This window comes from Phytophthora infestans, genomic scaffold (assembly GCF_000142945.1).
Source record: "Phytophthora infestans T30-4 supercont1.7 genomic scaffold, whole genome shotgun sequence".
Classification (NCBI taxonomy): Eukaryota; Oomycota; class Peronosporomycetes; order Peronosporales; family Peronosporaceae; genus Phytophthora; species Phytophthora infestans.
Window position 1 is genome coordinate 368192 of NW_003303752.1, and position 12181 is coordinate 380372.

The window sequence follows — 12181 nt, forward strand, 5'->3', positions numbered from 1 at the left end:
TGACACTGACGTTAAGCTTTATCCTAGTGCTTGTCGGCTTACTGGTGTTTGGCTTTGCGATGGACACGCAGCTCATAGATGCCACCCCTGAAGTTGCGATAATCAAAGAAGAAGTGTGCTCTCCTAGAGCTCACAACGCCAGCGACATCGAGTACCACTCAGGACATCGATACTACGCTGCACTTAAGGACATGGATCTCTCACCGCCAGTATTCCGCAATACACACACAACGCTGTGCAACGAAGACGCTCGCTTTAAAGCGGGATTCAACTTCTGCTTACCAATTTCTGGACGGAAAGACACACCGTTTTGTCTCGCTGCGGACCGTAGCGACTTACTTCATACCCGCTCACACAAGTCAATCTGTTACGCTAGTGTGTTGCACATGTTGTTGGTCGAGGTCTATGAAGAGCTACAGGCGACCGGGAATACTCCTCTGATCATCTTTGGCTCCTTATTAGGAGCTGTACGGAATGGCTCGATGATCCCGTTCACTGAAGACACGGATATCGGGTTTGTTGAGAGACTTAACGCACAAGAAGCAGTGAAGGAGGAGCTCTGGAGAAAGGGCTATCACATGTTCTTTAAAGGGGTTTGGAGGGTGTGTGTAGCACCAACACATCCACTTGCAAGTCATTTATACGACCCGAATCGACTACTGTCCCGATATATCGACGTGCCGTACGTGGATTTATATCGGATGAAGGATCTCCATAACGGTAACTGGGACGTTGTAGTAGGTCACACTGAAAAAACGCGAACACAGTCGGGGGCAGCTGGCACTTCCGTAAGTCTCTTGCCGATTGTATTGCGCTTGCCGGCTTTGATGTAAAACCAAAAGTGAACTATATAGACATGCACGCCGACAAACCGCTCTACCTAACTATCACTAGCGTCCTAGTGACAGCGTCCTGCAAGGCAACGTCCTGGTGGCTCTCTGCCACGATGTATACCAGCCCGAGCTAACAAACATGTGTAGTAGATAATCTTCAAGTGCGTGACCTCATCTCATGGGCCACAGCACTTGATGTGCACTTTACTGCGTGCTGTGCCATTACATAGTAGCTAACTATCAACACATGTTGCCATAGCTCAACTACAGAGCTTCACTCACTGTATTGCGTGGTCGTGGTTGGGCTTTCATGCCACCACTCACTACAGTCCCCCTTTAAGCCCAATTCGACCACTCAGCCTTTTGCTTGTGCATATTGTATTACAAATAACTCACTACTCAGTGATATTTCAACTCATCGTGACTAATCACTCGACTAATCATTTGGTCCACGCTATGTGACCAACTTCAACGTGTTGCAGTTGAAGCATGTAATTCCAACAGATAATGACCAAGACAACCACAGTATCAAGGAAAAACCTTAATTTAGTGAAAGTATAGCCATTATACTGAGGGGTATACACGTATACACATTAGCTTCAGCGTCGCTTTCCTGACGCTTCTAGCGCTTTGAGGTGACGCTCAAGATTAGTGTCTTTGACTGCAGCAACGTACTGTTGCACTAACGTACTCACGTCTTTGTGCAGTGCTGCTAGAGGCTCCCATGAGTCCTCTATTGCCTCCAACCCATGCCACGCTACAAGGATCTCGTAGGCTCGGCTCGTGTTGTTCCACCGATGCCGAAGTAGCTCGCGCACGCGAAGGATGATACCCTGAGCAGCCACGTGCTCCAGGAGCTCCTCAGTCACCTCGAGGTCCTTGTCAGCGAAAAACTTGAGCCGCGAGGCATGCACGTCAAGCTCTACGCCAGTAACGAGGTGCTTCACCTTGAAAACGTTCTGCTGTTGTGCTTCAGTGACAGCGTAGGGTCCAATCCATGTGACGAGTAGCTTGTTCTGTCCTTTCTCGTCCACACGTGATCGTAGTACATAATCGCCTACGTTGAAGTTGACCACGTTATCACCTCGCGCCTTTTTCTCGTTCAGTAGTGTCTGCTTGAGGCGGGCATCTGCAACCGCCCTGTGCATGTCTCTGACACTAGCCCGTAGTAGAGCCAGACTAGACTCGATCTCTGCCGAGGTTCGAGTCGGTTGTACACTGGGAGCCACCTCTGGTCCCAAGTATACAGCCTTCAGAGGCGAAGGGGGATCCAGTCCGGTGAACAACTCACCCGGTGTCTTTCCTGCCAACGACGGTACGACAGTGTGGCTGAGATTTGCTTGAACTATAGGATTGAGCCTTGGCCAGTCCCTGTAGTTGTGTTTGTAGTCTAGGATAAGTACTCGCAGAACTTGCAGGATATCTCGATTCACCCGTTCCACAGATCCGTTAATCCATGGACTGTAGGTCGGCGAAAAGATTTGCTTGCACTTCAACCTATTGCACAGCTCGTCGATCACTTCATTCTTGAAGTGAGTCCGTTGGTCACTAATCCAGTCTTTAGGCACTCCAAATCTGCTGTGCCAATCCATGATCGCATCAGCTGCCACTGTACTTGTTGGGGTCTCACAATTCACAAGCTCGCAGTAGTGACTAGCATCGGCTTTGAGCACCAGTAGATACTGCAGGTCATCGTAGGTTTCAACTAGGTAGAGAAAGTCCCAGTGTAGCGCTTGATTTCACTCACTACATCGGTAGGTCTCACTCCAGGGCCTTGGTACCACCTTCCCCCCTTTTACATGATGGCACAGGAGGCAGCTTGCCAGAAACCAGTCCACGCATTGTCGAAGTGAAGGCACGTAAAAAACTTGGCCTAGGTGTGCCAGCATAGCATCCCGGCCTCGATGTCCCTGAGGGCCGCAGTGTGCGATGATGCACAAGCGGCGGAGCAGATTTGTGGCTTCCGCTGGAATGTACAGTCGATTGTCCTTGCGTCGAATCCCGTCATCACCTTCCTGCAGGCGCTGCATCTCAGACTTGTCCCCGAGTTTGCGCTGGGCATCTGAAATAGAATCTAGGTCGGGCCATACAAAGCCTTCGTCGTCGAGTGGCCGCAGTGATAGACGATTATGTTGCTGTTGTCCGCGGGTTTGAACTTTGCGTATACTAAGGGAGCTTGGTGGTCGAGCCCATCGAGTTACCATATCAGCCCATACGTTGTCCTTGCCTGCGATGTGGAAGATATCGTAGCGAAATCACCAAGACGCATTGCCCACCTCAGTAACTTGCCACGGATATGTATTTTCACTGTGTCGCTCGGAGCAAACACGTGTATAAGATTTTTGTGGTCACAATATAGTCGAAAACCACGCGGGCGGAGAAGGAGGTGTGGCAGCTTGTCGCATGCTGCTACAATGGCGAAAACCTCCTTCTCAATTACGCTCCTGTTAGCTTGTGATCCTGTAAATGTACCACTCAGACAGTGAAGAAGTCGATGATTTTGCTCCCAAACAGGTTGATATCCTCTCCATGTCTCCACATCAGTCACTATCACACTCCACGCTTCGTCGGAAGCATCGGTGAACACTGAAAGTACTCCGTCTGGACTTGGATGTGCCAACATTGCAGGCACTCTTTGACTTTATCAAAAGCAGTCGTTTTTTCCTTAGTAAAACTGACGGGTAGTCGAGCTGCAACCCGCTTAGTCCGTTTCCATTTCCCAGAGTCAAGTCAAGGCGCGTCTGCAAAGCTTTAACATTGCCTGCATAGTCTAAAAGACTGTCGCGCATCCAATTACACGCGCACAGGAACTGCTGCAAATCTCCAGCAGTAGACGGTTACGGCATGGCACGCAATGCTGCGATTCGCTCAGGGTCATGGCGAACGCCTTCGCCGTCAATAATCTTGCCGCACCACTTTACAGAGCGCTGGAAAAGAGAGGACTTGGTTGCGCTCAGATTAAGTCCGAACTCATTCATCAGCGAGAACAGCTCGCCAAGCTTCTCCAAATACGTATCTACGTCATCTGCATACAGTAATAGATCGTCAATCCATACAAGCAAGTGCTTGTAAAGCAGTTTAGCGAAACAGTGTTCCATTGTCCTTTGAAAATGCAGGGCTGCGTCACTACAACCTTGCGAAACGCGCGTAGGTGTGTAGACTTTGGCATCCGTCATATAGCTCAGGATCTCTTGGCTTGCTTTGGCGAGAGGCAACTACCAAAAGCCCTTGATAAAGTCGAAAAGACCAAAGAAAAAGATTCCACGCACGTGCTCAGTTATCACTTGAAGAATTGGCATGACACCCGCAATTGGCTCCATTTCCGCATTAACGGGTCGATAGTCACTGGTCTGGCGAAACTCGTCATTGCCTGGCTTCTTGATCGGTAGAGCAGGGCACGTTCACCGACTTAAGACGTTCTCGAATACTCATCCGAGACGGACCAACTCATCGTTAAACTCCTGCAGAAATTTCCGTATGTGCGGCGGGTACACTCTCGGTTTACACCGAAATGGTGTAGCACCCTTCTTCAGTCGAATTTCCAATGGCGGGACCTTCGCAGGTGGGTCTAATCCAAGTCGGATCCTCCATACATCGTACATATACACAATAGTTCGTAGTTTGTCCTCTTTGTCTACTGGAAAGCCGTTCTCAATCGCTGTCACGATCATGCCTTCAACAGCTTGGCGAACCTCCTCATCAGGTGTACAACCCACTTCGAAAGCGTCTTCAACTGGTATTGGGTCGTCATCATCCGATGATGTCTTCTCAGCCAACTGCTCCAACTGCCGATCAATACTGATGCCAAGATCAGTGAGTATATCTTCGCCCAGAATAAATTCTTCTTCATCTTTATCAATCACTAACACTTCATACGGCTTGACTGGTCTTACAGCCCCAGCAGCTGTGTGCAGCATTATCCGTAGTAGAACGGAGCGACTCGCCAGAATCTTGTGTTTTCCGACTGTCTCACAGATAATAGGCGACGTCAACGTGGTGGTTTTCGCAAAACTTCCTAATTCCTTCAGTTCAATCAGCTTCCGAGCACTGATGATGCTCTTTTCTGCCCCAGTATCGGCGCAGTAGGGCATGGACAGTCTCTCTTCAAGGACGACAGTCTTATCGTGCCTTGAGAGACAGTCCTTTATGCGCTTTAGTCTTCACGCATCGTTATTAGCACGCTTGCTATCGCGGCGCTCATGCATCTTGCGAAGGAGCACTTTCTTCTCGTCACTGCTCGCAGTCGGGCAGTGAACAAGCCAATGGTCGCCTTTACACTTAAGACAGCCGCCGGTTGGAGGAGTGTCATCTCTTTTCACAGCACTCTTTTTCTGGCCTTGCTTGTTGCTCGCACTGATGTCCTTTCTAATTGGTTTACCGCCATGCTCGACCTTACGGTACTTAGCAGGAGGCTGGTTGGTATTACTTTGCGTCTGTCTCTCCTTGCGCGTCGACTCACTTGGGTCTCGGCCACGTGAACGCTTGCGGCGCTGGAAGTCACGGTCCTGTTCAAATGCCTTTTCAAGTATCAGCTTGAACAGCTCCTTTTCATCTTCGTTCGCTGTCCGAGCTTGGTACTTAACAACGGCTGACACCTCTTCACGAAGACTGCAAGGTTCAAGTGCTTCAATCAATAGCTTGCATTTAAGCCTCACACCTTCATTTCCAGTAAAAAAGGCTTGTTAACCTTGTTCATCGATGAATTCACGGCTTCGGACGAAAAATTGCATCACTCTCTCTTTCACGTCACTTTCCTTTATGTCCATGACGACATTTTCCTTAAAAAGGGCGGCGACGTCTGGAACAGCGTTATTTTTTACTGACGCAATGATCTCGTCAATCTTCGCCAGGATGAAATCGTCGGTGACGTTAGCAACGTCGACGTCCCACTCAAAGTCGCACCATGCAGCTAGAAGACGCTTATCAAACGACTTCTTTACACTGACGAGAACTTCCGCCATCTTGGTCGGGTATTTCTTGCAGCGCATGGCCACTTCGTCGTCGTACTCACTGCGTAGCTTGCGCCACTGGACGAGAGCTGCATGCGAGGTGCTCTTAAGCTGAGGCGCTGCGAGGGGCATGAACAGTGTCATCGGCACTGTAGACGAATCTCCCGCTGTGGTGCTAGCTGGTGCATCGGTCGTCAGGTTGCTCCTCGTAGATCTTGTCATCTTGACCTTGATCACACTAAAGAATTCCTTGTAGTAGGTCACACTGAAAAAACGCGAACACAGTCGGGGGAAGCTGGCGCTTCCGTAAATCTCTTGCCAATTGTATTGCGCTTGCCGGCTTTGATGTAAAACCAAAAGTGAACTATAAAGACATGCACGCCGACAAACCGCTCTACCTAACTATCACTAGCGTCCTAGTGACAGCGTCCTGCAAGGCAACGTCCTGGTGGCTCTCTGCCACGATGTATACCAGCCCGAGCTAACAAACATGTGTAGTAGATAATCTTCAAGTGCGTGACCTCATCTCATGGGCCACAGCACTTGATGTGCACTTTACTGCGTGCTGTGCCATTACATAGTAGCTAACTATCAACACATGTTGCCATAGCTCAACTACAGAGCTTCACTCACTGTATTGCGTGGTCGTGATTGGGCTTTCATGCCACCACCCACTACAGACGTCGAGGAGCTGAAAAGTAGTAATGGACAGCTGTTGCCTAAAGACAAAGTGGAACCTTTCTCCCAGGTGACGATCAACGGGATGCCGTTCGACACAGTAAAGGACCCACATTTCTTCTTAACACGGGTGTATGGACCGCGTTACATGACCTTAAGGCCGCGGAGATCGTCGATGTCAATGAATGTCTCGATGAATGTATCTGCTAAGACGAAGGCAATGCTGAAACTTGTCGATAAAGATAAATTGCGGGGCGCACTAGAGAAAATGTCGAACGGATCCTGAAAACCCGAAGAATCCTTGAAATTTATCAACTTTATTGCATGAAAATCTCGTCAAAAAGTGCGACCATTTTGTTTACCACTATCGACCCTTTTACTGCAAACGAACAGCAAAAGCAGAGTGTGTCTCAGAGGGTTAACTCACGTGATGAAAAGAGTTTGTTGCGAAGATACAACGCGCGCTTTGTGCTACTGTACTAATCGCTGGGCCGCTCTCATTTGCTCTTCGTCTCTCCTCCTGTCAGTTCGGCCACGAAGTATGGAGACGAAATGCGAAGAAATTGCTAAAACGATCAAGCACAGTCCGCTACGTCCAGCTGGCTTACTCTTCGACTTCTGAAGGGTCTCAAGGAGATCCCGCTAATTATATTGGTACCAATCGGATTGGTGGGTTTTGGACTTGTTGCGGAGACGTATGTCCTCCTGTGTATTCCAGAAAATATCTTCTCAGCGAAGACAGCGTCTGCTCTCCTAGAACTTTAAGTGCCGGCTCTATCAAGTACCATTCAGGTCACCGATTTTACTCGGTATTGAGAGAGATGGACCCTCCTCCAAGTCCAACTTTCCGTGGAGAACACACGTCGCTTTGTCAAGATAAACGACGATTCAGTATGAAGTACAGTTACTGCTTACCCATATCAGGACGGAAGGACACACCGTTTTGTATCGCGGGAGATCGAACTGATCTACTCAACGCCCGATCCCCAAAGTCGATTTGCTATACCAGTGTACTTCACATGTTGATGGTTGATGTGTACGAAGAGCTCAAGGCCACGGGGAACACTCCTATGATCACGTTGGAGGACTTCGACAAAAAGGGTATCACATGTTCTTCATGAAGATTTGGCGTGTCTGTGTGGCACCAACTCACCCGCTCGTAGCTCGACTCTATGACCCAAACAAATCTCTCACAAGGAACTTTGCTGTGCCGTACGTTGATCTTTACAAGATGAAGAAAATGAACGATAGTCTTTGGGATATTCAAGAATTCGTAGGCAGCAACGGACGTTTCCTTTCCGGAGATAAAGTGGAGCCATTCTCACAGGTGACGATCAATGGAATGCAGTTCGACACGGTGCATGACCCTCACTTCTTCTTGGCCGAGGCGTACGGACCGAACTACATGACACCAAAGCCGCGAAGATCCGCATGAAAGTTCTAAGGCCGTGTTCGGTTTGCAGGGGCAAATCCAGCTTGTTTGAAAATAAGCTAGAGCTGTAGAACAGTCCTTTTGTTAAGTAAAATAAAGATAAAAATAAGTGATCGTGTTCCATCAGAAAAGGCTGGATTTGAAGGCGCAAAGGAGGACGAATCAAAATTCAACCCAGAGCTGAATTTTGAAACCAGCTATCCTGCTGGATGTCATTTTTTGTGTTTCTTAGCGGAATAGAGCTGGTTAAGACAATCCAGCTTATTAATAACAATTACAGCTGGTTTTAGCTTAGATCGACAAAGAAGGTAAAAGTTTTCATTACCTCGATACGAACTATTATACAGACAATTATCCCAAATTGTGATACGCTAGGCTGGTGCTAGCATACAGGCCCAGTTTCTACCCTCCAGATTTCACTTTGTGATACAAAATCGACAGTTATCACTAACTAGAGGCACTCAGCTTTAGAGAATGTTTGTTTACGACCACGTGTCCAGCAAAGACATTTGCCTCACTTGTAACACTTTAGATGAAGTACCCGATCACTACAGGTCGCTAGCATTAGCACATACAGAGTAGGAGGCAAGTTGATGTAAGGCGCCACAGTCGGTAAAGGCGCTTTAGACACTTCTTGTATTCTCAACCCGTTCTCTTTTCCTTCCACTTTACTTAAGTATTACATTGACTTTATGACCATAGTTAGAATCAGTATAATCCGCAGTAGCTTCGTTTGTACCCAAATCTGTGGTCTCGTCTACGAATATCTTCTCTTGAAGAGAAGAGACTCCTCTAGCGTGTTAAGCAGCTCTCTATAATCACCAGGTCTTTTGTGTGCAAGCGCGACATCATCACGCATCACGACAAGTTCATCAATGATCGTCTTCAGATTCTCATATGAGCACATTTAGGTAGTCTAGAAGACCCGTGTGCTTCCAGCAGCTCACAAATACGTGTGCGGGTATGTGTAGAGTTTTAAAACTCCACGCTCCATATAAGGGCCTTGGAACACGCTCACGCTGTACAGTTTTGCAGTCGTGGTATACTCCATTGAATACAGCAGTAGCTATAAAGGTGATGGAACTCTTGCAATCGTACAGCTCTGGATTTTGATTCCTCCGGATAGTGATAAAATGTGACTTCACGACGGTATCACTACAAAGGAATAGGGAGATGAAAAACCTCGAGAGATCATCTCTCAAGGTTTAAATCTCCTCTCTCTCGCATTTAAGCCGAGAGAAACGAACTTAATCGGAGCTACTTTCTGCCTCTGGGTTGGATGATTTCTGCATTTATTTCATTGGTTAAAACGCGATCAATGCCTCCTAAGTCTTAGATGACTGCACATGACGTTTAACTGAGCAGACGTCGCAGGCATTCCTCTCTCGTAATAGCGTCCCAGAACAGTGAAGACCTCGTGGTGTATGACGAAGAATCACGCGCGGACGTATCCAGCCATAGGCTAGGAATGGCAATTGCACACGTATCAGCGCAAGCACAAGATATCGCTGAGTGTCAGGTACAGCTTCACACTAGCCAGCAGCTTCAAGCTCAGCAGCAGCAGCTGTACACTAAGTCCTGTGTTCAACAAGCACGCTATGAAGCCGAACAAAGAACCCTGGCGCTGGCTGAGATGATTCGCTCAGCTCCAATAGACCCGACGGCTGTCGAGCAGCACGTAAACACACAGCTACAGTCCGCAATTGCTGCAGCTAACGACGTCGCTCAGGCCCAAGCACGAGCTACCGTCGAAGCTCATGCTGTACACCAAGCACATGTAGCTGACGTCCGTACGACGAATACATTCCAGCGTCTTCAAGAACTGCTTTACGCCAGCATGGAGCAGTGCGTACAGGATGTTCTAAAAGCTCATGTAGAACAAGGGAGTGCAGAAATCCGACTCACAATGGCAGCACAATGTCGGGAAATTCTAAAAGGTGTTGAAGAACAGATTAACGCTATTAAGACGGATACTACAACAGCGATGGAGCAGGCAGAAACTGCTGCGGAAAAGAAAGCCAAGTCGATTGTTCGACGCCACTACGCAGATGAAAACGGAGCTCACGAGAAACTAGAAGCGAGACTATTGCAATCATTCAAAGATTACAAGCAATCGACTGCTCAAAAGCCAAGCTGTTGCGCAGCATGGAAGTGTGGTGAAGTGCTTTCTCAGAAATAAGAGAATGGGCCTGACGCGGGGTCACTATCCCGAATCAGTGACAATTTCAAGTGATTAGAGAGGATTTGGATTGTCTGGCACGGATGCAAGTTGCCTGTGGTGGATTAGCCATGACGAGCAGCACCCTGTATGGAATGACGATGGATCTGGTATGAGCAATGCACGAGAAGGCAAGATCCACCAAGACTTATCTCGGATCCACCCTTACCTGGATCCACTAAAATGGATATGGGATATACTATATAAGAGTGGATCGAGTGTGGATCCTATGAAGGAATGATGGTAGGTGCCCTCGAAAGATGGATCTAGTAACTACGACTAATGAAAAGTCAATATCCACCGCGAGGTGTCCCGGATCCCATACTTCTGCGTTCGGATCCAAGGAGGGAGGATCCCGCATAGAGGGGCCTGGATCCAGGATGCAGGGATGGTGGATGCAGTGGATCTGGAACTTTCGTGGGACAATGGAGATTACAGACGGTTGCAAGATGATGTTGGATGATTGGGGAGCTCGGATCCACGGCCAGTGTACATTTACAGTGAAGTGGATCCAAGCGACCTGGATCCGGATTAGTGTACCTATAATAGGGTGACCATAATGATTACGTCATGGATCCGGTGGATCTGAAGATAATACAGCTGGGATGATGGGTCAAGGGAAGAAGGGACATGCAGCCGAGCCTGGTAAGGGATTTAATGAGTGAAAGACATAGAAGGTAGAAATCCAGGCAGGTATAGGCTTTAAGTATCAATACAGACCTCTATTTGCACAATAACACGCAAGTGCCTTCCTGCCCTCAAGAACCGGAACTACATTGGCCGTACGAGCTCGGAGAAGGTTGGGAATTGCGAACCTAGTGTTGGTAGTGATAGCTGGATAATACATTGGCCAGATCCTACAACCTAGTGAGCTTTTCCTATACACGTGCAGATCCAACAGGCTAACCGAATTACTACTTGGTCGGTTACACCCTAGAAGATCTCAACTCTCAAGATCCCGTCACAGGAGGCGGCAAGTACAACGCAAAGGAACTACAAAGGCAAGGGAACACACCCGCAAGGCAACCCTACGACCAGATTCACGATCTAGGCCCCGGATCCATAAGCTCGAATATTCGCTTAGGATACGGAACCATCCCCGGACGCAGAGTGAAGATTTCCACTGCTGCTCCACCCCATCCCCGCGTCTCGCCAAGACACTCAAGCTTCACCACTTGAACTCTTCGGAAGCTACCGAGAGAGCAAGATCCCGCCCTACCGACGGGTACACAAGGTGAGGAAAGTTCAGCAGAACACGGATCATCGGGGGACCCCCTCCGTTAGTCGGTGTCTGGGCGCAGTTGGTAAGTTGGATATGGCAATCTCGCAGATTTTGCTTATCCCGCTACACCACAATGGTGCGCGTGCCCGGATCTTTTGGTGACTCGGGATTTCACCGTGAGTCCCAAGAAGATGCTCAAGTGAAGATTGAGCCAGGGGAAGAGGCGTCGTCGGAGGTCGGATCGACGAAGACGCTGCTGAATGAAACAAGATCCGCGGATCGATGGAGTTTTGGGAGGAACTCTGTCGACGGAAGAGAGGTGGATCCGGATCCGGATCTAGGAGAGAAACCTCTCTATCCTCCCCAGGTCCCCTCGGGGACCCCTGCGGATCTTGACGCAGGTCAAGATCCGCTAACAAAACAAGGGAAAGTGAACGCGAAACGGTATGTATTTGCAGATTCACCGGTTAAGCCAACACCGTACCTAAACCCAAGCCCGCTAGTCGAAGAAACGAGAAAGAAGACGAAAACGAGTAAGACTACGCGGAAGAAGATGCAAGCTCCAGAGGCGGAAGAAGACCAAGCTGGATCCAGGTCAAGCTGGTCCGACAAGGATCTCGAGTTTGTGTATCGCCACCAAGCTTTACGCGACTTCCTGCATCAAGATCCTGTAATGCACATCCTGATTTCTCGACAGCATCGAATACTATGAACACCGGGAATGCATCTGCGAATACGGCCAACCATCTGTTGTCCTTCCCGATCCAATAACTTTGTCAATCTATTCCGCATCGCATTTGGCGCGTCTGATCATATTATTTTCTTCAATTTACTCTTGTCTCTTTTATC

At 48.5% G+C, this 12181-nt stretch overlaps 2 protein-coding genes across 2 annotated transcripts; both read left to right on the forward strand.

Annotated features, from left to right (window-relative positions):
• Positions 1-59: 59 nt before the first annotated feature.
• Positions 60-987, forward strand: PITG_05104 (uncharacterized protein; the record flags this gene model as incomplete). Its single annotated transcript, XM_002998762.1, has 2 exons — positions 60-514; positions 984-987. The coding sequence occupies 2 exons, from the start codon at positions 60-62 to the stop codon at positions 985-987; spliced, it is 459 nt and encodes a 152-aa protein (XP_002998808.1).
• Positions 988-7485: 6498 nt separating this feature from the next.
• Positions 7486-7895, forward strand: PITG_05105 (uncharacterized protein; the record flags this gene model as incomplete). The annotated part of the gene is made up of 2 exons (XM_002998763.1): positions 7486-7561; positions 7624-7895. The coding sequence occupies 2 exons, from the start codon at positions 7486-7488 to the stop codon at positions 7893-7895; spliced, it is 348 nt and encodes a 115-aa protein (XP_002998809.1).
• Positions 7896-12181: the final 4286 nt, after the last annotated feature.